Source organism: Gopherus evgoodei, chromosome 15 (assembly GCF_007399415.2).
Source record: "Gopherus evgoodei ecotype Sinaloan lineage chromosome 15, rGopEvg1_v1.p, whole genome shotgun sequence".
NCBI classification, from domain to species: Eukaryota; Metazoa; Chordata; order Testudines; family Testudinidae; genus Gopherus; species Gopherus evgoodei.
The window spans coordinates 14,498,002-14,524,017 of record NC_044336.1 but is presented as its reverse complement, the minus strand read 5'-3'; the positions used below and the strand labels follow the sequence as shown (position 1 = coordinate 14,524,017).

General features: G+C 50.9%; 1 protein-coding gene across 3 annotated transcripts in view; it reads left to right on the top strand.

Annotated features, from left to right (window-relative positions):
• The first annotated feature begins 4,487 nt into the window (after positions 1-4,487).
• Positions 4,488-26,016, top strand: part of MYO15B (myosin XVB) — a 49,625-nt gene continuing 28,096 nt past the window's right edge. For 2 of the 3 annotated variants that reach the window (XM_030534007.1, XM_030534006.1), the window contains exons 1-14: positions 11,313-11,651; positions 12,277-12,372; positions 15,135-15,370; positions 15,457-15,635; positions 16,438-16,510; positions 17,927-18,124; positions 18,587-18,684; positions 18,878-18,975; positions 19,215-19,302; positions 22,060-22,158; positions 22,892-22,986; positions 23,961-24,188; positions 25,247-25,343; positions 25,749-25,856. In XM_030534007.1, coding sequence (XP_030389867.1) covers positions 11,364-11,651; positions 12,277-12,372; positions 15,135-15,370; positions 15,457-15,635; positions 16,438-16,510; positions 17,927-18,124; positions 18,587-18,684; positions 18,878-18,975; positions 19,215-19,302; positions 22,060-22,158; positions 22,892-22,986; positions 23,961-24,188; positions 25,247-25,343; positions 25,749-25,856 — 1,981 coding nt within the window. In that variant the 5' untranslated portion in view covers positions 11,313-11,363. Of the gene's footprint in view, positions 4,551-5,120; positions 5,199-9,692; positions 9,751-11,312; positions 11,652-12,276; positions 12,373-15,134; positions 15,371-15,456; positions 15,636-16,437; positions 16,511-17,926; positions 18,125-18,586; positions 18,685-18,877; positions 18,976-19,214; positions 19,303-22,059; positions 22,159-22,891; positions 22,987-23,960; positions 24,189-25,246; positions 25,344-25,748; positions 25,857-26,016 lie in introns of those variants that run through there. The other variant, XM_030534008.1, reaches the window with a different exon arrangement.

Below are 26,016 nucleotides of genomic sequence, written 5' to 3'. Positions count from 1 at the left end.
CGCCGCGGTGCTCTCGCATGTGGTGGGGGATCCCTCGGACCTCTATCAGATTGGAGTAACAAAGGTGGTGTCTAAGGATTCCTATCTTGATCCCAGAGCCCTGTCTGTCCACCCGCTTGGTGCTGATGTTAAGTAGGGTGCTCAGCTTCTGCACATGAATGGATGTGATCTCCTGCCTGGGCTGTCTCTATTGTTTGACCTCTATTTTATTGCTTTTAGCTGGAGATTGTTAGTGCCTGTGAAAGGAAAGACAACACTGGCCGTAGGCAGCCGTAGTGCAGGCACTGATTCTCTTGGGCAGCCAATGCATCTCAGTCTTGACCTGTGCCTCCACCTACTTTCTGTGTGCACCACTGTGCTAACCTGCAGCAGGCCTTGGTGTTCCACTGCTGGGGCCCCCGCACTTAGCACTCCTGAGGTACCTCAATCCTGAGCCAGAACCCCCCATTTCAGCCCTCCCTAGATAGAGAGAGGGCCTGGAATATCATCCCAGGGTACCTTATCTAAGAACAATGGACTCATGTCAGTGGGTAGCCTGTGTTATGATGGGGGTTTAGGGTGACATTAAGGGGTTGTAAACACCAGTGTCTATTATAGACTCTGCCTCTCCTTGGGAGTCAGCAGCTATTTCCTCTGCCTAGGTCTTCTTGAAGGAGAAGGCCAATCAGCTGCTAGAGAGAAGATGGAACCAGAAGCAGAGCTGGGCTGTTGTCACTCTCCAGCGGAACCTCCGAGGCCTCATCTGCCGCAGGCAATTCCAGATCTTCCGGCAGAAGGTCATGGTCATCCAGGCTCATTTCCGGGGGCACCAGGCAAGGTCAGAGATCAAAGGCCACACCAATGCTCATATTCTGTAGCCAGTTGTAAGCATAAGCACCTGCTGGGGGCCGTGTGCAGATTCAGTAACTCGGAGTCCAGTCCTGTGTCCCCATCTGCAATGGGATGCAGGGACAGAATGGGCACTGCCCGTCTTGATTGCCCACCTGGTGTGCTTGTCCATGCTAGGAGCAGAGCCCTGCTTGACAAACATTTACCGGGGTCTAACATAGATTCAGAGTGCAATTATCGAGACAACCCTGACAGCGGTTCTCATGTTGCAAGCTAACCCTCTTGATAGTTGGAAGCAGAGTTTCTTAAGCAAGTGTAACACACAGGTGTGTGTGTGTTACAGGTCCCCCTCTGTCAATCTACAGAAGATATGGGCTGATAGTGCCACAGCTATGGAGCTTTAGGTCAAGCTGTAGCAGCTTATCCTTTTAGCTTGTAGTGGTCCCTGGTTCAGTCGCCAGTGTATTGGCCATGAGGGCGACCCTCACACAAGCCAGCAGTGTGGGGACTCTCACCATGTTTCCCATCAATGTGCTTGGAAAATTATTTCAAATATGACACTAAGTCCTGTGGTACACAGGGCCTTACGTGCCCTGTATTTGTCCTTCCTAATGCATAGGAACCTAAGACAGATACTTTATCATGATTGATTATTAATCCCCCTGTATGCTGTAGTGGCCTTTCAGGGGATGGATAAGAGCAATGGCTGGGATTTGCAAAGATGCCCCGGGGAGATAGGCGCCTAAATCTCATTGAATTATATTGGGAGTTTGGTGCCTAACTCCCTTGGAAGTTCCAACCCTGATGAATACAGATGGCAAACTCAAGCTTTGTCCATGCTCGAAATATTTTGCTGATCGTCATATGAATATAGCTAAGCTGGCAAAGCCCTCCTGCCATGTGTGCAGTGATTCTGATACAAAAGTGCCTCTGTTGGTATAGGTTGGGAAACTGGCACAAACTAGGCGGGTATAAGCAGTTATTCTGGTATAACTGCATCCATGCTTGGGCTTATGCCTGTATATTGGTTTAAAAAAAACACCAAAAAAACCCCACACCCTGCCGTCCCCCCCAACAGACATAGCTGTAGCTGTTAAGGGGAGGCCTGGCTAACCAGGAAGGCCAAATCAAATGCAGCCTGCTCTTTTCTGGTATTGCTGAGCTTGTGCCTTGCTCACACCAGAGCTGCACTGGGCCTGTGCCCGTGGGCTTAGTCCACAGGCTGGCCTGCTTTGCTGAATTTCCCTTCCCCTCCTGCCCCTCCTCTGCTCTCAGGAAGCGCTACAGGAGGTTGAAGATGATGCTGGTGCAGCTTGGGACAGTGGTTTTAATCTCCAGGCCCTTGGTGTAGACACGGAAGCGCTGCCAGGTAATAATACCATGCATAGGAGCAGATGGTGCACACGGCAGCACTGCAGGAACCATTCTCGCTCCGGGATATACAGACACAGCTTGTGGAGGTGTGCTTAGGGTAGGGACAGGGTGATCTCTTTAGATAGTTTCTGGAATTTAGACAGTGGCATTTTCCCAGCCTGTTAATCCTGCCTTCGGCTCTCAGAGCAGATGAAGGGTCTGGGGCTGGGAGCGAGCAGGGGTGGGGGACATGGGTTGATCTTTGTCTTGCTGCACAGGGAGCCCCGGTGGATAATTTGAGGCTTTACAGGCAAGTGCCCTTAAACCCCTTCTGCGACCAAGGGCAGGGGCTATGAACGAGGCCCTGCAGGAATACAAGGAAGCTTTAAAACATTCTTTGGACTCAGTATTCAGGGTGCCAGGCAGAACAAGCCTAACCTGCAGCAGATGCAGGCACGGGGAGAGCTGAGTGGCAGCCTCACATCACTAGAATACAGTCATCAGGGTGGAGAGGAGCCTGTACCCAGGCTGGGGGCCCCCCACTCTTGGGCAAGGTGGGAGATGTGACTTGAGCAGGGTTGTGTCCCACGGGGCTTGAGAGGTTGCCCCTCAACTGAGATCAAAGCAAGTGCCGTTAGGGCTCCTAAGTGTTTAATAACAGGAGATCCTCATTCCACCGCAAGGGAGTGTCTAGTGATATAGGCCAAAATAGGAGGCGATTGCTCGCATTTTTTTCTGATCAAGACTTGCTTAGGCAGAAGCCTGTTGGTGTCAGGGCGTGGAGCTGCCCTGCCTGCCACATGCTCAGCGTGGACTGAGATTGCCTGATCAAAAGAGCTGACAAAGCAAACAGCTGCGTTGAAGTGTGGCTCTCGGGTGCCAGTGGTCACCTCAGCTTAATTTAAACCAAAAATAAACCTGACATCTGGTTGCTTTTGGCTGGAGTTTGTAAACAGTAGTGTGGCTTTAAACCAGGGTGGTTTTAAGCCAGTTCTCAGGGTCGCCCAGTGCTAGGGGGCGAAGGAGACATGCTGGTGCCAGGTCTCACCACCACATACAAGAAGTAAATCTCCGCTGAGGAAGTGTTTGCAGAGTTAGGAGATGGGCTGAGTCATTCTCCCCGTCTTGTTCCTTGAATCCAGTCCAGAGATGGTCACGTATTCTCAGGAGAGGGATTGATTTATAGGTTTAAAAGTCAGAAGGGACTATTATGATAGTCTGGTCTGACCGCTGCATAACCCAAGCTGTAGGGTTCCAGCTAGGAATTCTTGCATGCAGCCCGTCTCTGATGATGGAGCTGGAACATTTCTTTTAGAAAAACACCCAATCTTGAGAGGAAGGCTCCAAAGGATGGAGGGATTCCCGGAGACTGAAGTTCTCTCTCCACGAACTGGATTAAGCATCGGCAGAGACAGCACACATGTAACCCCCTGGTTTCTGATGTGTGGTATCCCCTGCTGTGCCTGAGCCGCAGGGGTGAGAGGTTATGAGAGCTCTCAGCTACAAAGCCTTGAGCTCAAGCTGTAGTGACTCATGCCTTTTTTTAGCTTGGAGGTTGACAGATCAATCCCCGGTGACAGCCAAAATGGCAGCCGTCACACAAGCTTCCCACCCACTGCCCCTTCCAGCGTGTTCCTGTCCTGACCCTGAGAGCTACTCCAGGAGCCATTTAAATCCTGGGCCTCTCTGCCAACAGCCAGGCTCCTTAGGGCCAGCTACAGTGACTGTGAATTTGTGCTGTGGACACGTATCCACCGAGATGAGACATGAGATCGTCAAACTCGTTTCATGAAGGCTGCTGAAGAGCTGTGAGATAGTAGCCACTGCTGCTCTGTTTTCGTCTGCAGAAGGTGGAACCTCAGCTTCCTACTGGAGGCAGGGGAGCTTCCTAACACATACTCCTTGGGTGCAAGGGCTCACAAGGAGCCACAGGAGAGACTCATCTAGCTGCTCCCTTGGCCAGAAGGATGGTTGCAGGACACCCACTGAAAATCCCTGCAGTGTAAGGCATGGCCAGGCATGGGTGGCTGTGCTGTGCTCCCAGAGCAGGACCTGTGTTCTCGGCTCTGCTCCAATCCCTCTCCAGCGTAACCACAGCAAAGCCTCCCATACCCTCCCCTCCATGTTTGCTTTCTAAGGCTCTGGTCCCTCCCAGAGTGACGACAATAAAAGGTCTCAAAGTTCACCTGCTGGAACCGGAGTTTCCCTGCCTCCTTCCCCTGCAGCGCTGCCCTGGGCGGACTTTAGTACGCCTGCCCTTTTCTCAGCCCAGGCCGGCCCAGCCCTCGTCCCTTCCCATCTAGCCACACACGTCCTCGGCAGACAAGCAGGAGAGAGAGGGAGCGAGACAGCCTCCAAGCAGGAGGCAGGTGAGTAGCATTGGGTGGGATGTGGTGGAATATCCCTGCCTGCCGATTGGGAAAGGGCAGAGCTGAATGGGAGCCTGGCTTCCCCTGACTCCTTGTCCAACCCTCGGTGGCTGGGGGCGGCCCTCTGGGTACCTCTCCAGGCTGGATTCAGGTTTTCCAGCTGCCGAGAGAGGACAATGAACCATGTTTCCGGTCATGGAATGCTTAGTGGGGCACTGTCACCGGTGTTCCGTGAGACAGTGAATGCCAGGCTATCTGGAGAGCAGGCTGTGTGGGTGAAGCTCCTTTCTGATTGCGGCCAGCCTGGAAATGTGGGTCTTAGACCCCTAGTGGGTGCTAAGGGCAGTGGCCAAACCTCAGCCCCCTATTGTAGTTAGATCCTAAGAAGATGCTGTGTTACTGTTCACCCTCTCTTTTTAACACGCCAGCGGCTGACATGGCAGGCCAGCTACTGCACATCCCTGGGAACTGTAGCTAGAAGTACCTGGTAGTCCAGAGCATTTGCCCTTCTGAGATGCCTGGCACACCCCAGGAAATGCCCTCACATGCCATTTCTTTTCCTTCTGACAGCAGAGGCGTGAGGACAGCAGGCAGAGAGAGGAGTTGCTGGCCAAAGGTGGCGAGGAGAGTGGTAGCTCCCCAGGAATGGTAGGTCATAATCTCTGATGTATCAGCTAGGAGGGCCTGCTGGGGTTTCCACCAGTGTGACAGAGATAAGGGAGTTGGTTCCAACTTCATGGATATGATCTGGCAGGTCTGTCCCTGCCGGGGAGTGTATAACTGAGTCAGCTGGCAGAGGAGCCCTTTCCATCCATCCAAGGGAGCCGAAGTGCTGCAATTCCCTGGGATAATGTGCATTGATGAGGAGCAGTGTAGGCATCCAAATGCCTGGGGCTGACCTTGGGAAATTAGAAATTAATGGAATTTGGTGATCAAATGCTCTAAGGGACTGAAAATCTCGCCTTAATGCCCTTTTCTCCACTGTTGTTTCTGGGTGACCTGCAAAATCAGGGCCCTCAATCTCAACCACTTGTCTTTATTATAGATTCTATGGGATTTTTCCTTAGAGTTAGGGATGTCAGCCCCAAGCCAGGGGCCAAAGCCCACCTTGGGTAATTCCACCTGCAGTTTTCGAGGGGATATAGTAACATCATCTTCTCTTGAACTGAAGCATGATGTTGCTTTTGTTGCTGTTGGCCTCTTTGCCACCTCTAGGGTGGCTACATTGGCGTGATCGTTCCTGAACCGTTCCTGTGTGTGCTGGGGAGGGGGGGTCTGTCTGTAGATGTGAGAGAGGCAGTGCGGATGAAGGTCTTTGGGGTAAAATACATTTTATAATCATAAGAGATTAGCAGCAATAATATCTGTAAGGTGAGTATAGTCTGTTGTCTGGTTATCAGGCCTGATCCCTGATATGGACTGATATGTAATTTAGCAAATCCTTTGTGAGGCAGCTCCCCTTTCAGGACCAGCCTCCAGGTGTCTCCCTCTGCAGTGCCAAAATTCCAGCCGTGCTCCTGCACTTCAGAAGTGATGGTGCAACTTCCTGTTGCCATGAAGGGGTTAATACCTCCGCTAGTGCTGTGTTCGCATGATACTGGGATATGTCCCAATAAATCTTAGTGGTTTCTATCAGTTCTGTGATGGATTATGCATAGGCTGGCCAGATAGAAAGTGTGATAAATCTGGACAGAAGGTGGGGGCTAATAGGTGCCTACATAAGAAAAAGTCTTGAATATCAAGACTGTCCCTATAAAATCGGGACATCTGGTCACCCTAATTATGCAGGATTGAGCAGAAATGTCAGCCTGTCACCTGCACAACGGCAGTGAAGAGGGGACAAGTATACAACTGGGCAAATGATTCTCTCTGGACAATTTTTTGGGACAAGTTTGGCCTGCTTTTCTGTCCTTGTATCATCCACGTTTGCAGCAGGCAGGACCATCCTTAGGATTTATGGGGCCCTATGCAGTATTATTAAACTGGTGCCCCTGTGCCCGATGGCAGCCCGGGCTTGCATGTGTATTTTAGATAAGGGTGGTCTTTTGAAGGATTTATTAAAAAAAAATACGTCTGAAGAGCCAAGCATTTAAGGCTAAAGATGAATACTCAGATTGTGCATCTAAAAATCTATGCAAGGATTTTTTTAGAGATGTGATTTTTATAATCTTCAGCAACACACTAATGACATATTTTTAAAGCGCATTTTAAACCAAGGTCCTGTAGACTAACATGTTCTGAGTAAATATTACAGTGATGCACAACTGTTTTTGTCAGTAAATTCAGAAACTGACAGTATATACCTGGAGGTTGGCAAATGCCTGTTAAAAGGCTTCATTACCACTTGAAGGGCTCTTTAACAGGTCTTGGCTACACTCACACTCTACAGCGCCGCAACTGGGGTGTGAAAAAACACCCCCCCTGAGTGCTGCAAGATACAGCGCTGTAAAGTGTCAGTGTAATCAGGGCAGCAGCGCTGGGAGCGCGGCTCCCAGCGCTGCAAGCTACACCCGTAAGGGATGTGATTTACATGCAGCGCTGGGAGAGCTCTCTTCCAGCGCTGCCGCTCTGACTACACTCACACTTCAAAGCGCTGCCGCGGCAGCGCTCCCGCAGCGCTGCCGGGGCAGCGCTTTGAAATTCCAAATGTAGCCATACCCTAACAGTTTCAGTGTTCTGCTAATAGGGCTGGTAGGCTGGAGGCTTTTTCACTTTTAAGTACTAGATCCCCTCCGGAGGAAGACTCACCAGGCTGCAGCAGCCAGCTGTGGTGGAGCCTGTGGGAAGGGTCAGAATAGGGATAGGAAGAGGTGGGAGGGTGGACACTAAGACACAGGGATGCCCCAAATTTTTGGGTGCCCTACACAGCCACATATGCTGCATATGCCTAAGGACGGCCCTGCAGGCAGGACCTCTCAACTGCTACTGAATCAGAGAGAGTTGTGCGTGCTCAGCAACTCCCGGGGGATGCGCCGCCCCCCGTTCTGTCTGCGACATGAAGCCCAACTGGTGCTGCTGCAAAACAAGCAAGGGCCAATCCCCCTCTTCAAGGCCTGGCCCCAGCCTGGGACTTGCTTTGTTGTGTTAAGACTGAGGACTCTGGACAGTATGGTGCATTCACTTTATGCAAATACCGCCTTCGGTTTCATTTCATACGGCTACCCACTCTCTTGATTTCCTTTTGGGTTTAAGGTGGGACAGACTCACAGGAAGCCTAGAGTTACGCTTGGTTTTTGAGATTAATGTGCTTCAGCCCAGGTTGGCTTGAAACGGAGGTCATGTTGTCTCGGGTTGTGGATGGCATGGCAGTGAAGCATATGATACATCTATGGAGGCCTTGTCCACACTAGAAAGTTGTACCACTTTCCCTGTCTTGTTGAAGTGGTATAAAGCAGTTCTGCTGGAATAAAGGTGCCTGAGACTGCTATAGCTATTTCCCTTATGGAAAGGGGAATAAAGAATATCCGTATAACTGCATCCATATCTTGGGTTGTACATGTACAGCTATTTCAGTTAACTCCTCCCCGTCCTTCTCCCCGCTGCCAACTAAAGTAATTTACACATTCAAAAACTATATGTAAACCAGGCCTGAGTTTGCAATGAAACCTGAAACCATGCAAATTGTCTATATTTGAGGATTTTGCCGCCCACAGTTGGGCATGCCTGAGTAGCACTCCTTAGATAACCATGGGTTCTAAAACATGGATCCAAGTCTGGAAATGCTACTATCCGCTTCCTGGATGCTCCAGTGTCTTTACCAAGGGTAATCTTGAAATCAGATGTTTTACCGATTGGCCAAACCAGATTGGTTAAAATATGGGAAGTTGTCTTTGTTAATAGCTGCCCAGAGAAATGTCATGACAGAAAGGAAAGAGATGTCAAAATGATCAGTTACTGAGCGGCTTAATCATACAGAGCTAAAACAAAAGGCCCAAATTCTGTGTGCTTTACTTGGGTATGTCTACGCCGCAGCTGGGAGCATGCCTCCCAGTCCAGGTGGACAGACTCACGCTAGCTCTGCTCGAGTTAGCATGCTGAAAACAGCAGTGGGGATGTTGTGGGTCAGATGGGCTTGGACTCAAGTGACGAGCCTATTGAAATAAATGGGATTTCTGACCTAGCAAGGTACTACTCCACTGGAGGAGACAGAATCAGGCCCAATAAGCATAAGAAATTCAGGGCAAGGACCCTGGGGCCTAATTCTCCTTTGCTTTGCACCATATACCATCATTGGTCTGTCTACACTTGAGTCAGAGGTGTGGCTGCAGCCCGTGTAGACATAATCAGACTAGTTTTGATCTAGCTAACTTGAATAATAATTGCAGTGAAGCCGCAGCAGCATGGGCTGGCCTCTGGAGTACGTACCCAGGGTCCTGGGCAGGCTGTTGCAGTTTCACTGCATGTGTTACATTACATGAGCTAGCTGGATCAAACTTAGCTCGGTTATGTCTATACATACTGCACTCACACCTCTGATGGCAGTGTAGACATACCCGATGACACCTGTGCAAAGTGGCGTCATTCTGAAATGGTAGCAAGGTGTGTCCACTTTGGATAGGTGTACACATCAATGCGAGGTGCAGAGAAGTAGAGAAAAGACCCTAGGGGCCAGGTTACAATCTCATAAATCCAGATTAACTCCATTAACTTCATGGCCACTTTTCTTTTTATTTGTATAGTAGCTCTCTTGGATGCTGCAAAATAGTGAAAAAGCAGCTGCAGTGGGGGAAAAACCCAGAACCCTGGTCTCATCTATACAAAACTAGGAACCTCTTGGAACTGGGAGAAGTAACCAAAACACAATAGGTTTGGTATCTTTCCCCCCACAGTGCTTGACCTTCAGCAGCAGTGGCCTTTTCTCCTACTTTACCATCCTTTCTCCAGTGCACTCTTCATTGCAACTCTTATTTTTTCCTTGTGTTTTATAAAATTTTAGAACGCACACATGCCAATTACTCTGGTTGGCTCAAACGCTCAAGTCCTGGCTCCAGCCACGCTGTCGTTGATGTCAGTGGCAGCGTAGCCCAAAGGCTGAGGAAAAACACCTGTCCCCGTCTGACCCCGCGTGTTGCCTGAAATGAATTTATTTTTCTTTGGCTACTGTGACCCCGATTGCTGACTCTTTGCTCCCTCTCTCCTCAGGACGTGGGGCTGCTGGAGATCCCTGCAGAGCTTGCAGCACTCCTGCACTCTGCCGAAGGTAAGAAAACCCCTCCAGCCCGCTCTCTTGATTCTAACTCATGGTGTTTGCGTTCGTGGCTTTGGATGTGTGTGTGTTTGGCACGCTCTCTCACCTATATAGTATCTGCTCTGTTAGTGTTGGAAATGTAAACATGATAACCCAGGTGGATGTGTACAAGGGCCTCCTCCAAGATACAGGGATAGACAGGCAGCATTGTATAGTGGATACTGCACGGGACTGGAGCTCAGGAGATGTGGGGTTTTATCCCTCCGGCTCTGCCACTGACCTGCCAAGTGAATTTGGGCAAGTCATTTCCCTTCTCTGTGCCTCTTTGCCCTTGTATGGCTCATATATTTAGATTAGAACTCTGTGGGGCAAGGCCTGTCTCTTTGTACAGCACCTAGCACATTGGGGCTCCTATTTCAGTTGGGCCTCCTAGGTGCTGCCATAATACAAATTAATTAGTCATCAGGGCAAGACACCTGTCAATGAGCAGATGGCGCTGAGTTCCCCGTGCACCTTGCTCACGGAAGCATCTCCCAGGAGATGTAGATGACGAAGTATTGCGGCCAAAGAGATGTGTGGCGAGTTGCGTGGGTTGGGAATGTTTTGACAAAATTCCTTTTCCCCTCCATCGGAAAATGCTGATTCATCAAAGCCAAACCCTTTTGGGAGGAACGTACCCATTTCAATAAAGCTTTCGTCAGGAAAGTTTCCTCTGGTCGGGGGGGGGGGGTGGAGGGCAGAGGGGCAGACAGACTCGTCCCAGGAATAGCCTGATTCAGAGCAGGAGGTTGAACCTGGCTTTCCCTTATCCTGGCTGAGTGCCCTGAACACCAGGCAATGGGCTGTTCCCTCTCTCCCCACTTCCCTTCCCTGCCCACCTCTGTTTTCAATTCATGAACACTTTTGAAAGGTCTTAACTTCGTCCCTGTGCAGAATGAGAAAGTTTTGAAATCTCAGGTTTTCCTAGGACAGGAAAACCTTTTGCTTCCCCTGGAGCATGAATAGGGTTTAACCAGAGGAGGTGGCAGTGGGGGAGGCGCTGGCTTGGACAGCGAAGGGAGAGGAGGTGGGAGGGAAGGAAAGTAGCATTGCTGGAGAAGGCGTGCAGAAGCCGTATTGCTTGGGGAAGTCTCTGCAGCCAGGGAGGCATCTGTTGTCCTATCGCCCTGATAAATCCCTTATCTTCTGCCTCACTCACGGTGACCTCTGGTTTATTTATCGACTGGGACACTGCCAGCAGAGTCTCTGCAGTGCTGCATTATTTATACACCTGTAAAAAAATGGAAACCCTTTCAGAGCCCTGGCCTGGGGCGTTCCCTATGGGCTGCTTCAGCGCTGCGGGCGTCAGAGGTTTGGTCCACACCCCTAACTGAGTTAATCCTGGATGTGTTGTTTTCATGACCCCTCTCTCCTCTGCTAATTCCCCCTTTCTAAAAGAGTCCATTCTTTGAGGAGGCCTATTCTGTCGCTCCAACCCCAGCTGGAGAAAAGGCAGCGTGAGGGAGAACAGAGAAGCGGCTCAGCTGTGTGTGGGCAGAAGTCTGGGGATGGGCAGATGGCATGGGTGTCTCAGGTGGGGATGGTGCAGGGTGTCTGGTGGGCGAGGGTGATGGTGAAGATGGGTGATGTGGGTGTCTGGTGTCTCAGGGAGGGGTGTTGGTGCAGTTGCCTTCGGTGATGGTGCAAGTGTCTCTGGTGGGCAGGATGTGTTGGTAATTGGGTGTGTGGCACCGTGTCTAGATGAGCCTGAGACTGAGTGTCCATTTTCTCTCTCTCTTACAGGTCAGCACCATGCCCAGGCCAATCAGATCATGGAGGTTTCACCTCCGGAGGTCAAGGCCAAGTGTTACCTCTCCCTTCCACCCAACATCAATAACTCTCCCTTCTCCGTCTTCATGAGGTCTCACTTCCAGGTAGGATGCTGCTGATACCAGAAGCCACAGGGACCCGTCCACTCTCTCCTGCTCCTTTTCCTGCCTCCTCCCTGCTTGTTACTTCCCTATCCCCACCCCCGCATCAGTGTTGTCTCCTCCTCTCCCTGCCTCTGCCAGTCTGCCCCAGATTCCACAGCGTTCTGCGTCACCTCCACTCTCTCGCATACTCATAGGTGCTGGAACTGCCGCACCCCCCCGGCTCGAAATGCTTTCCATTATATTCAGGGTTTACAGTTTGGTTCAATGACTATCAGCAGCCCGGCTATACACATTGTTCTGGCGTCCCTGCCCATACTGTCTCTGTTAGGATGCTTTCCTGGGCTCCGTAACCTCCTCAACTCTCTGTTTCGGTACATGCCTGAATGTCGGGGGCTGCAGACACCCCCACAGGGGCTGTGTACATTGTCTGTGCTTTGTGTCCTCGTGGGCTGTGTCTATGGCACTGGGTTGTCACTAGGGACTCTGCCTAGGAGTCTGATAAAGAACTGAGCCCCGTGACAAGTCATCTGATGCCTCAGCCCGCTCTTTGCCCTTGTTTGCCTGGCACAGCTGGGAGAATGCAGAGTCCTGCCAACCGTGAACTCCATCCTTTTTCACCTCCTAGGAGCCCAACTTCCCTGCCCTTGGACAGCCCCTGCAGCAGCCCTTAACCCGACTGGAGGGCAAGGACATGCAGAGTGCTCTGGAGATCAACAAACTGGTGAGTGCAGGGAGCAGGGGTGCAGCTAGCCTACAATGTCGGACAATCCCAAAGCAACCCCACTGGCTTTTGTAGTGGGGCATTAGTGAAATATGAAGGCACATTATGCAGGCACTCTGCTCCTCTAGAAGCTTTCTGTCTCCCGAAGCGGAGGGGCTTTGCTGGGGTTCACAGGACCCCGAGTGCAGTGGTACCCCCGGAAGGAAAGTCATGCATTCTAGAGGTGACAGCAAAAGAACTGACAGCCAGGAGGACCCTGGATTTATATGCAGCAAGTCGCTCGCTGTCTGCCCATGGGCAGGTCCCCTGACCTCCCTAAGCCTCATTCAAACAAGCTGGAAGACAGGAGGGAGGGTGTGATTTGAGCTGAGCTTTTCTGGGGAAGTAAATTGGCTAATGATATGTCCTCACTGCAGCGTTAATGCTGGCGATGGGCACCCGGGTGGGAGCAGCTGTGCCGCAAAGCCGTTCATGAGATATTGTGTTCTCACTGGTGCTGTGTCACCTCTGTACATCACATGGGCTTCTGGGGTCATACCGCATGGTTCTTAGCCCTGCACCAAGCTGAGCCGCCCTTTCGTTCTTTCCCAGTGAATGGTGGGAAAACTCGTCTGTCCTTCTGGGCGCATGGGGGGGAACTGTGGAAAGACAGTGCAAGGCTATCAACACTCTAGTCGTTTAGCCTGCATCCACACAGCAAAGGGGGTGGGTTACCAGCTTGAGTGAAAGCACTTTAGCCTACAACCCCAGCTGGGCCAGCTAGCCTGGGTTGGGTGAGAGTTTTGTATGTGAATGGGGGTGGGGGGAAGTAGTTAGGGACAACACCCTGTGGGGACAGAGAAGCAACTAAGTTAACTTTAAATTGTATGACATGAGAGGTTGTTATAGGGTAAGAGTAAAGTGAAATTGTCTGTTGGGACATGCTGGATGGAGATCAAAAGCACATATGCTGCTGGGGGCACAGAGTCACAGAGATTTGGATTCCCGAATGGAAGCTCCCCCAGATGAGAGAATTGCAGGGTCGTGGCTGGCCCAGGAGGAGAAAGGGGGCAGGATCACAGCGGGGGTTGGGAAGCTGGGCTGTGATCAGGAAGGGAAGGCTCTGGTAAGATTAGCTGTGGGAAGTAGAAGGGTTACTGAGCACTATTGTGAGGCTTGTAATGTTTACTCTGGTTAAATAAAACACTAGTGGTTTTTCAAAGCCAACCATGGGAAGCATAGTCAGTCAGGGTGGGGAGGTTTGAAGAGGGCCCTCAAAATAGTTAGGAAAAGCGGCCAGGATCACCTGATCTATTTAAAGGCCAGTGTCCCGAAAGGACGGGGTAGGAGGGCTGTACTAAAGGTAAATGTCTCTACTAATGCTTACATCCAAAAGTGTGTTATGGGGCTAATTATATAGATCTGATTGAACATGTGAGAATGATAAACCACAGGGAAGGGGTGGAGTGAGGGAGGTCGGAGTTACAGCAATACAGTCGTGCAGTGACTCTCAGTGTAGACATGTGTACACCTGGATGGCTCAAAGTTTAATGAGACTTTGAGCGTGGCTGCTGTTCCTTTCCATTATGTTGCATTTTGCAGCATTGGTGGCTTCCCTTCTAAGTGGTTTATTCTGTGATTGAATCTATATATTTTAACTCAGTCGTACAGTCCAGAGCTGTGACTTTACCCATGTTCTGCTGTCTCTGGGAGGGAATTGTCTGTTTTCCTGTGTGGACATGGAGTGGAGATTTTTGCTTAAAGAAGGGATTCAGCCTCTTTGCTATATGTGAAAAATACAGCGTATCTTCTCCAAAATTACAGCACTTACCCTTTCAGTACAGTATGGATATTCTCAGAATTGACACGCAAATCTGTTGATGACTTTAGGAATTCAGTTACATTAAAAATTAATTAAGAAATTTAGCACCCTAAATCAGAACTTTCTTTTATCTCCAAAGATCTCACTAATGGATCAGCACAGACTCTTCAAACTTCCAGGAGAGTGGAAATAATGAGGGAAAGGATAAATACTGTAACCCTTTAAAAAAATGTTGCCTTTGTACAAGATTTCAGTGAGTTTTAACTATATAGGAAGTTTGAAGAGTCTCTTCTGTTACCTTTGGAGACCAAAGAGTCTGTCTGTGTGCTACAAATTTTTAAAGGACCTATTTTAGAATAATTGGAATTCCTAAACTTATTCATAGATATACTTGTGAATTCTCAGAATCTTCATTCCGTAGTCAAAGAGGAAGTGCTGTAATTTTGGGAAATAGATGCAGTGTTTTTCATACAAACCAGAAGTCAAAGGTCTGCTTTAAGTGAAATAATCAGCCCAGCCTTAACTATGGAGTTTTTACTAATAACTCCATTACACTTAGCCTTTTTAGTACAGTATATAGATCTCAAAGCTCTTCACAAAAACTGGGTGAGCATCATTTCCTTCACTGTACAGACAGGTGAACTGTGGCCCAGAGAGGGAAGGTGACTGCCCCAAGACCACACAGCAGGTCAATGGCAGAGTCAGGAATATAGCTTAAGAGTCGCTGGCTCCCAGTCTGATGCCCTAGCCGCAGGATATGCTGCCTCCCAAATTCTCCTAAACCTTGGGGGTGCCTGAAATCTGAACCCCAATTCAGATCTGAATTTTGTAGAGGTCTCCTGGGGCCAATTGAAGCTCCTAGTTCAGATGTCTCCAGAAATGTGAGGTACCTGCAATTGGAGCTTGGGTCGGAATGTTTCGGTTTCAGCCCCTTGCTGTTTTTCCACTGGGCTTCTTTTAGATCCTGCGGTTCGTCGGGGACAGGAACCTCCAGAGCTGGCAGGAAGTGCTCCTGGGTAACTACATCGCCAGCCGAGGGCTGGGCAACCCGGCCCTACGCAACGAGATTCTGAGTCAGGTGGTCAGCCAGGTGTGGAAGAACCCAGACACAGAGCAGAGCCAGCGAGGCTATGATCTGATGGCTGCCCTCCTGAGTGCATTTACCCCTTCACCAGCATTGGAGAAACCCTTGCTGAAGTAAGGAAGAGGGAGAGATGGCTCCTTTTCTATTGCTGTTTCCAGAGAGAAGCAGCATGTATTAAAGGCAGCTGCCTGGTTTGCAGGTTCGTGTCAGACCACGGGCTGGAAGGCTACAATGCTGTTTGCCAGCGCAAGATCCTCACGGCAATGCAGCAGACAGATATGGACCCCGAGGTCTCCCGTGCCCATCCTCCCACTCTGTTGGAGTGGACTGCTAACCAGAGGAGAGGGAAGATGGTGCTGGATGTTTTCACCTATAATGGTAACCAGCTCCTGCCTTCCCCAACTTTGAACCCCTACAAGGCCTCTGCTGACGCAGGAATTAGAAAGGGGGCTCAGAAAATCCTTCCCGTGGCTGGAAGTAGACACAAGACCTGTGCCACTTGCTGGCCTGAGCATGAGGGTTTCAACCCGGTGCCTAGCCCCTCCCAAAGTCAGAGATTCAGGGTCTTGCCTGTTGTAGAGACAGAGGCTGGATGCTCATCTAGAGCCTGATCCAAAGTTTCAGTTCTCTTGAGTTGGGCCCATCTAGGGATTGGTGCCCTGGCTGCAGACATCACTCGCTGCTCCTGCTCCAGCTAGAACAAAATCTGCCTCTTCCCCTGCTCCCCATTGCTTTGTGTCCCCCAGCATGAGTCACTTTCCCTGCTGCTCGCTAATTAGCTGAATCTTCGCCCCTGGCATTTTTCCCTCCCCCAAAACATTTCCATTCCAATGTACTTTCTTTGTAACACAGTGTGTGCTCGGCACCTCTGCAAACCAGGCCTCAGGTGACACAAGTTGGGCTTCTGCAGCAAGTGGCTACAGGCACCTGGCTGCCGATTAGAGCTTATTCTGGGCTCCAGAATGCCCTGGCATTGGCAAGCACACAATAATTATGGAGGCCCCATGTGCTAGTCCAGAGAGGGCCCCCGGGGAGAGCGTTCAACCTGCTCTCGGCCCCTCTGAGTCTCCTTAGCAGCCTGTGTGTGCGATCCTCCAACAGGGCTCTCCGCATGCCGCCATCTTGTGCCGTTTTTAGGTTTGTGGAAGGCTCTGTGCTGACTTTCTCTTTCTTGGGCTAGAGGAAACATTCTCTGCTGAAGTAGAGTCCTGGACAACAGGGGAACAGTACGCAGGCTGGATCCTGAGTTCAAGGTACAGTCCAAGGGGGGAGTGCTGTTGTTCTTTTGGTTCACATAGGACAGGGCTGCAGGCCAGGAGTAATGCATTCATCCCTGGAAAAGCTGCATTTCCCACCTCTCTCCAGTACCTGTGCATGGGATTGCACTGTTTATACCTCCAATAACATAAGAATTGCCAGACTGGCCCATTTAACCCAAGATGGCACTTCTGAATGTAGCCAGCACCAACTGCTTCAGAGGAAGTTGAAAGAAACCCCATACTGGACAATTATAGAGTACAAGGGAACGATTCTTTCTGACCCCAGGCCCTTGCTGGTTGGCTCCTGCCCTGAAGCATGAGAGTTTACATTATTATTATTATTATTATTATTATTATTATTTCAGAATAGAATTATGTGAATAACTTGGGCTCCTGAGCCTCTCTGGACTGAACAGTTCTAACTCCGAATGGTTTAGTACTTTGGGAAGTGGTTGGGATTGGATGGAAGGGAAGAGATTGAAAGGTGAGGGTATAGGGGGAAGGGGATGTCAAGAACTCCAGGATATGGCATGGAGCCTCCTATGACTTTCTCTTCTGCATTTCTTTTTGACACTGATGTGCAGATGCAGCCTGCTGTGTGTGGGGTGTGTGTGTGTGCAGATGATGAACCTGAAAAGGGTGGTGGTGGTGAGGATAATAATGATTCATAGATCTCTTATAGCACTTTTCATCCATAGATCTCAAAGCACTTTACAAAGGAGGTCAGTATCATTGCCCACATTTTAAAGATGGGGAAACTGAGGCACAGGGCTGGGAAATGACTTACCTGAGGTCAACCAGCAGCCACTGGAAAACCCTGGAATAAAAGCCAGGTCTCCTGAGTCCCAGTCCTGTGTTCTGTTCACTAGGCCATACTACCTTTGGGCAGGCCAGCAAGATGGGGCTGGTGAAACCCTGTCTGACAGAACCCAGTGAAGTCAGGAGAAGCTGTATGTCTCCCTGTGTTGGTCCTAGCTCAGAGTGCAGGAAGAGAGGGAGGACCGTTGATCCCAGGGAGAGAACAGTTGGCCTTGGGGCATGAGAATCAGCAGATCTGGGTACAGTCCCTGGCTCTGCCAGATTCTCTGTCTGATCTTGGGCACATCACTTAATCACTCTGTGTCTCACTCTCCCCCTCTGAACAACAGGGAGGGTGATCTGTCCCTCACAGGGGGCTATGGGAGGCTGTGAGATCCATATATGCTGGTGGAGGGTTAGAGTTAGCTGGGGGCTGTGTGGAGTCTGCTGAGGGGAGGAATAACCATCCTGGACTAGAAAAAAATGGCACTAGGGGAAGGAAATTGAACTCTTTCTTCTTCTCAGCACGTCTCCCTCCCTCATTCCCTTCCCCATGGCCCTGGTGTTCCTCTGCACTGACTCTGGCATCCTCTTCCTCTCTCTCGTTCTCAGGGGTTTGGATAAGGAGCCTCGAGGGTGGTCCGTCTCCATGCTCACAGGCGAGGTGTGGCAGGACCTGCCCGGCTGTGACTTCATGCTGGATCTCATTGGAGAGATGGAGGAGGCTGGCCACCCTTCCCTGTCCTCGGCTGACTATCCCATCACACCCGAGTGGGAAGGGAGCCCATCCCGGAGCACCTCTCTGGACATGTGAGTGCCCCTTGCCGCTTCCCAAGCATACATCCCCACTCTCAGCCATAGGCACCAACTTCTCCTGGTGCCAGTGGGTGCTGGTGTCCCCCCGTCCTGACTGCACCCCTACCCTGGCCCCGCCCCATCCCAACCCCTTCCCCAAAGTCTCCTCCCCAACCGTGCCCCCTCCCTGCCCCTATTGGATCCCTTCCCCAAATCCCCACCCAGGCGCTGCCTCCTCCCCTGAATGTGCTGCATTCCCACTCCTCCCCACTCCCTCTCACAGCTTGTTATGCCACAAAACAGCTGTTTTGTGATGGCAAGCCTGGGAGGAGAAGTGGGGACGCAGCGTGCTCAGGGGAGGAGTCAGAGGTGAGCTTGGGGGCAGGGGGGGAAGCTTGGCTGCCGGTAGGTGGAGATCGGCACCTATGCTCCCAGCACTTGGTGCTTTTCTCAATTCTCTGACTTTCCCTCCGACAGGATGGACTGGGACATCCCTCCTGCACCAGGCATTCAGGCTCCATCTCTCCCTCCTCCCTTTCTGCCTCCATCCTTGGACGCTGAGAGCACCTACTCAGGTGAGCTCCTCCCCAGGAGCGAGGCAGGCACTCGAGGAGTCAGAGTAGACCCCAGTGCCCGGGTGGCCGAAGTCAGCAGCATTCAGGGAGGCAGGTGGTGGAGGAGGGCTCATACCCAGTGTAACAAGACTGGGGAAGGGAGGGAAGGGATATTCCACACCTAACTGGTGACTGGACCCTTGTTTGCTCCCAGAGCTGGGAGTCCAAGGCGTCCCGAGGACCCCAAAAGGCCTAGAGCACTATGTGGATGACCTCTTCGACCCAGTGCTCCATCAAGGGTCCAGAGTGCCAGTAAGTCTCACATTGCTTCCTCCCCTCTGTCTGCCTACAGCTGCCTTTCCTTCCCTCTCTCCCTCCTTCTGCCTGTGTCAGTCTGTATGTTCCTTCCCTGAAGTTCAGCTCTGTGGGATGAGGAGATGTGATCCCAGCATGCCTATGTGTGGCTGTCTGTCCTGCTGCACACGCTATCTGTCAGTCTGCCCCAACCCCTGTCCTGGTGAGTCATGTAGTGCTGGGCTCTCTCTCTGTAGGATATGGAAAATGGCAGGAGCCTGGCTGGACGCATGAAAGGAGGTGGAAAAATTGGACCCACCCAGCAAGGAGCCTTTCCTTCTGCAGGTCAGTAGGGGAAGGGTGAACATCCTGGGTCAGCACGTAGAGAGGCTGTGGCAGGGACTGCTGCTGGGCCGTAGAGTTGTGTGAGCTAGTGTGGGTTAGCTGATCTCTAGGATACCGTGAGGCCACGTGCTCGACTGATTCACAGTGTGTTCTGGAGTGGGCAGCGCATGCCTCAGGTGGCTGTAACGCTCTGGGGAGTAGCCCTGGTGGCTACTGAACATAAGAATGGCCCTACTGGGTCAGACCAATGGTCCATCTAGGCCAGTAGCCTGTCATCCGACAGTGGCCAATGCCAGGTGCTTCAGAGGGAATGAATAGAACAAGTCATTGTCAAGTGATCCATCCCGTCGCTCATTCCCAGCTTCTGGCAAACACAGGTTAGGAACACCATCCCTGCCCATCCTGGCTAATAACCATTGATGGACCTATCCGCCATGAATTTATCTATTTCTTTTTTGAACCCTGTTATGGTCTTGGCCTTCACAACATCCTCTGGCAAGGAGTTCCACTGGTTGACTGTGCGTTGTGTGAAGAAATACTTCCTTTTATTTGTTTTAAACCTGCTGCCTGTTAATTTCATTTGGTGACCTCTAGTTCTTGTGTTATGAGAAGTAATAACCAATGCTTCCTTATCTACTTTCTCTGTACCATCATGATTTTATAGACCTCAGTCATATCTCCCCATAGCCATCTCTTCCAAGCTGAAAAGTCCCAGTTTTACTAAGCCGTTCCACACCCCTAATAATTTTTGTTACCCTTTTCTGAACCTTTTCCAATTCCAATATCTTTTTTGAGATGGGGCGACCACATCTGCGCACAGTATTCAAGATGTGGGCTTACCATGGATTTATATAGAGGCAAAATGATATTTTCTGTCCTATTATCTATTCCTTTCTTAATTATTCCCAGCCTTCTGTTTGCTTTTTTGACTGCTGCTGCACATTGAATGGGTGTTTTCAGATAACTATGTGCAATGACTCCAAGATCTTTCTTGAGTGTTAAAAGCTAATTTAGACCTCATCATTTGATAAGTATAGTTGGGATTATGCTTTCCAATGTGCATTACTTTGTATTTATCAACATTAAATTTCATTTGCCATTTTGTTACCCAGTCACCCAGTTTTGAGAGATCCTTTTGTAGCTCTTCACCATCTGCCTGGGACTTAACTATCTTTAGTAATTTTGTATCATCTGCAAATTTTGTCACCTCACTGTTTATCCCTTTTTCCATATAATTTATGAATATGCTGAATAGGACAGACCACTTGGGGACACCACTATTTACCTCTCTCCATTCTGAAAACTGACCATTTATATCTACCCTTTATACCTACCCTCTACTGCGTAGAGAGTGCCACCGTGCTCCTCTCCCAAAGTCAGATTGGCCCGGGGCCTTCCACCAACAGCACCACCGAGTTGCTGCCCTCAATGTCTCCTCCTGCCAGGAGTCTGACACCTTTCTCCATGTTGAACCTGGAGACAGCTTGTCCCTTCCCTACCCCATGAGCACATCAGTGGTATCTCAGATCCACCTTAGCCCTTCCCACAGCACTAAACAGACCCAACAGGCTCCATAAGGTTGGCTGTCTCTGAGTGGAGGATTTTAATCTCTTTTATTGCTTCCTCCCAGCCTTCCCCATCATCCAGAGCTATTCAGAGAGTTAGTAAGTCTGAACCATATTCAGGTTCTCATTCTTGCGTTTGAGTGTGTGTGTTCTCATTCTCTCTCTCTCTCTTCTCTCTCTCTTTGTTTTTTTGTCTGTTAGCTTGGAGTTCAGGTTATATCTCTGTGGGGCATGGCCAAGTGGTGCCGTGGGAATACCTTTGGCTGTTGCAACACATAGGAAGCAGACATATGGGCAGCTTAATGATTATTGCAAGTCTGTGAGACGTGTGATGGGGAATCAGTGGCTATTGCAGATCTTTGGGGCATGGCCATGGGATGCATTTGTGGCTATTACAAATCACGGTGGCGTGGCCAATTGCCAGACATGGCTAGTTAACAAATCAGCGAGGCACGTGGGCTCTGTTGTGGTGTTTTTAAATGGGTTGGAATGGGACCATGGGGCAGGTCTGTACTGTTCTGTGGCTCTGTGGGAGGGTTGAAACCCTCCTGTTCTCTGCTAGCTGTGATCATGGCCTGGATGCCACAAGGGTTACCAGCTTTATGCACAGCAGCCTTCCTATTTCATAGCCTGGTGCGCAGCAGGGGCTTATTCCAGGAGAGAGAAGACATTTTTCCCAGCATCCCATGCTGACGCTCTGTTCTGTGTCTGCCGTGGTCTGTTTGCCTGTCCAGCCACGTTGCGGGGTGGAGGCCTATCAATGTGCTAGATGTGGCAGGTCCAGAGAGCTTTGCCCATCAGTTGGAGACATTCTTCCTTATAAACACAAATCCTGCAGACCTGGATTCCTGGGATCAATAGCTTCCTGGTTGGGCTGGGACGAGGGGTGCAGAGTGAGGCTAGGTGAGGGGCAGTGTCCAGAGCGTGCTGTTGAGTGGGGTTAGTGTGTGTTAATCTGCCAGGTGTCCCCTCCCGCTTGGCCAGTTCTCCTGACAGTTTGCTCCTGCCTGTATTGTTGCTGTGTAGCCTACTGGGAGTGATGGGAAGCCCCATTGCATGTCACCGTCCTCCATACACATTGGCAGCGCCAACGGTAGCAGGTCTGCATGGGGCGCTGCCTGGGGCAGGAAGCACTTTCCTACTTGGGAGTCACTGAGTGTGACCGTTGCCCTTGTGGCATCTTTCCACCTAGGCTACCCTGGAATGATGCAAGTACCAGCTTACCAACCCATGCCAATGATGGGTGGAATGATGCCAGCACCCATGCCAATGATGCCAGCACCCATGCCAGGTAACAAAATGCAAAAATGGCCCAGTAAATAACAGGAGTGGTACAGTTTTTAGAATGAGGGGGTGGGTGGGTGTTGAGTGAGTACATTTACATTTACACATTTACTTGCATCTGAGGAAGTGGGTATTCACCCACGAAAGCTCATGCTCCAAAACGTCTGTTAGTCTATAAGGTGCCACAGGATTCTTTGCTGCTTTTACAGATCCAGACTAACACGGCTACCCTCTGATACATTTACACAGGGCCTTTCACCCTTGCAGTCCCTTCGAACTCTCTGATTTTATGATGCACTTTACAAATGACATGTACAGGAGTTGCAGCAGCCACCCGTGTGTTGGAGCATGGCTGTTCAGCAGCCCTACGGCCAAACACGATAGTTTAGAGCAGGAAATGGAAAATGTGTGTCGTATCCAACTGAAAGTGCAGGAGGGGCTTAGGGCAGGAGGCAGAGTATAGTCACCCAACCTGGACTGGCCCAGGACAATCTCTTGTTTGTCTGGAGGTCGGAAAGCTAAGAGGTAGCCTCCTGGGGTGGGCTCGGTTCTGCGATGTGCACCTTGTGCTCAGGCTCTGATTTCCATTTGCCCCTGTGTTAGACTCACCGCTTGCATCCTGGGCACTTCTGTGTCCCCGGCCTGATGTGCAGGGGACCCTCATGGGCGCTCGCCTGCCCCACCAGGAGGGCAGCTGCATTTGCCCCGTGATTCTTTATCGTGTCATTTCTCTCTCTCAGCTATGGTTGCGCCCCAGCCAATGGTCCCAGCTGTGGATCCCAATCAGCTTGCAGCACAACAGCAAGCCTTTATCAACCAGCAGGCCCTGCTCATGGTGAGTGGAAGGGAATGTGGGAGGGGGCACATCTCTCTGACAAGAGAATGCACCACAGTGAATGCACTGACAGGGCTGAGCTCCAATCCCTTCCCCACTGCGCCCAGTCTAGCTTGACCCTGACATGCTGCATTTCTCTGCCATGTGCCTCTGAGGGTATTGGCTGGTGTGTGTGTGCATGTGTGTAAGGATCTGGTCACTTAAGCCTGTGAAGTGAGGAACCTTTATTATCCTCATTGTGCAGAAGGGGAAACCGAGGCACACAGCAGCTAAGTGACTTGCCCATGGCCACGCTGTGGGTGAGTGGCAGAGCTGGGAATAGACCACAGGAATCCCCAGCTCTAAGCACTAGATCAAAAGCCCAAAGCAGCCAACCAGGGAGTCACTGGGGATACAAATCCTGAAGCATCTCTTTCTGTCTGGTCCCATGTGTATTAACTCAGTAGCCTAGCACCTGACAGTATGTTAACCCTCTCTGATAGAAAAACCTAATCACCAAGAGCTTTACATGGATGGTGTGGTGGGGATCCAGAGTTCTTTGAACATGCCTGCTTGGGCCATGGTGGGTCTGCAAGGGAGGTTTAGGTTGGACATTAGGAAAAATTTCCTAACTGTCAGGGTGGTTGAACACTGGAATAAATTGCCTAGGGAGGTTGTGGAATCTCCATCTCTGGAGATATTTAAGAGTAGGTTAGATAAATGTCTACCAGGGATGGTCTAGACAGTATTTGGTCCTGCCATGAGGGCAGAGGACTGGACTTGATGACCTCTTGAGGTCCCTTCCAGTTCTAGAATCTATGAATCTATGGACCTGCCTTAGCCCATAACACTGGGGAGCCCCAAAAAGTTACATCAATGGGCCTGTTTAGGAGATAAGTGATTCTGTGCCTCCTCGGGGAAGAATGGGGAGGGTTTGTGCCGTCTCCAGTCTGTGGGTATGCAGAGGTCATGGAGACTTGGATTTCTTCTTCCAGGCTCAGCAGATGACCCTTCAGGCCATGACAATTTCCCAGCAGCAGCAGCAGCGACAGAGGTCTCCTGAGCCCTCAAGGCCAAGACGAGCCTTGACTCCCCAACCAGCTCCAGCTCCAGCTCCAGCTCCGGCCCCAGCTCCAGCTCCTAAACCAAAGAGAACCAATAACAGCAAGAATGCTGCACCAGCAGCTAAGACACCGGAGCCCCCGGCTGATGCAGCAGAACCGGTACCAGCCAGGCTGTCTCCAGCAGTGAACTGGGTTTTCCTGTAACAGTGCCCCTGTTCCTCCCGCAGCCGAGCGGAGGTGGAGGGGGTGATAGAGAACCTCGCTCAGAGAGTTGTATACAGCTACCATGCTGAGTCCTGTCAAACTTCACTCACAGTGGATTAAAGATGCAGGGCCAAATGCTGGGGGGTGGGATTAGCCATTGACGTCAATGAAACTGCAGGGTTTGCCGGTTCATTCCCATCTGGCCTTGAGGTCCATGCAGACACTGCAGTTTCACTGACATTAATGTCAAAAGTCTCAGCACTCAGGCCATGTCTGTGCCACGGGGACTACACTGGCACAGCCATGGCGCCATTGCCATGCTGGCATAACGCTGTAGTGGAGACGCAGCCTACGCTGACAGACGAGGGGTTTCCATCGCTGTAGTAACACAACTTCCCCAACTGACGGTAGCTACACTGACAGCAGCATTCTTCTGCCCACCCAGCTGTGTCTCCTACCTTCAGCGCTCGGCGGGGGGCGGGGAGGGGGGAATTTTCAAACCTCTGAGTGAAGTAGCTGGGTTACCTATGTTTTATGTGTAGACCAGGCCTGAATCCCTTGCGTTGTCCTGCAGTTACTTGCCTTGGGGGTAGGGACAGGGGCTTCGCTCTGCTTCCTGCTGCCATCCTTGGTTCTGGGCTCAGGTTAGGGTTCCTTGGGGGTGTGTGGGGGGCTGGGTCTCCCTAGGGGTGTGTGTGAGGGGAGGGCTCACTGCAGCTCAGCAGGAATTATTGTCTATTTCATATAGCGCTGGCCGCACACTTGACACACACACACACACTTCGAAAAGGGTCCCAAACCTGGATCAATCCGAACACTCCTGGAGTTGGGGGAAGTTCTGGATCCGGATCAGAGTCTGAACTGCACTGCTGGGCCCGATCTGTGTGTGTAAGAGAGAGAGGAAGGCACTAAGGGAATTATGTGGTCAGTCAGGACAGGGGTAAATGCCCCATTCTTTTTGTGTGTCCATCAACAGTCCTAACTGGGCTTGTTCTGTGGGGCGGGTGTTGTAGATCCATGACTACCCGGAAGAACAGCTGACAGACAGCGATGAGGACTCAGTCTTTCAAGACACCTTCCAGCAGAAGCGAGAGTACTTCCAGAAAATGGGTGAGCTGCTGCCTGGCCATGAATCTCACCCCAAACGGGACCCAGCCTTCCCTAGCTCTAGCAGCCATGAGCCAGCCTGTTCCTGAGGCAGCTCCCGGTGCAGCCCTGTGTGTGAAGCCCAGAACAGGAGCTGTACATGCAGAACTCATTCTGAGCCCTCTGTGAGCGGGGCTGAGCCTGGCCCATGATGGGCCGGGTTCTGGTTCGGAGCGGGAGGCTCACAGGTTTCCTGGGGTCTCCTGTTGGGTTTGGGAGTGTGTGTGACCTCCATGCAGAGCAAGTGATGCTTTAAAACAGAACTTTGCCTGCTCCAGCAGCAGGGTAGCAAGCATATGGCCTGGCACCACCAGGCCCAGAAAGACCTTACCTGCTCTGTGCTCACCCCCAGACCTCCTCTCCTTTCAGGACAGCAAAAAATCCAATTGAAGAAAGTCAGGCCCCCTTCCAAGAGCTGGACCCCTCAAAGAAATCCACAGCAGGAGGAAGAGAGGTCCAGCCCAGAACCAGAGACAGGTGAGGTGTGTGCTGAGGAGAGTGTGAGACGCTGGCAGTGGAGAGCTCTCCCAATGCAGGGCCAGATCCTAAGGAGGCTGAGCACCTGTGCAGGACCCTGCTCCCTTGGACTCTCAACAGAGTGTGAGGATCCTACTGTCTCTTGCCCAAGCTCTCCCCT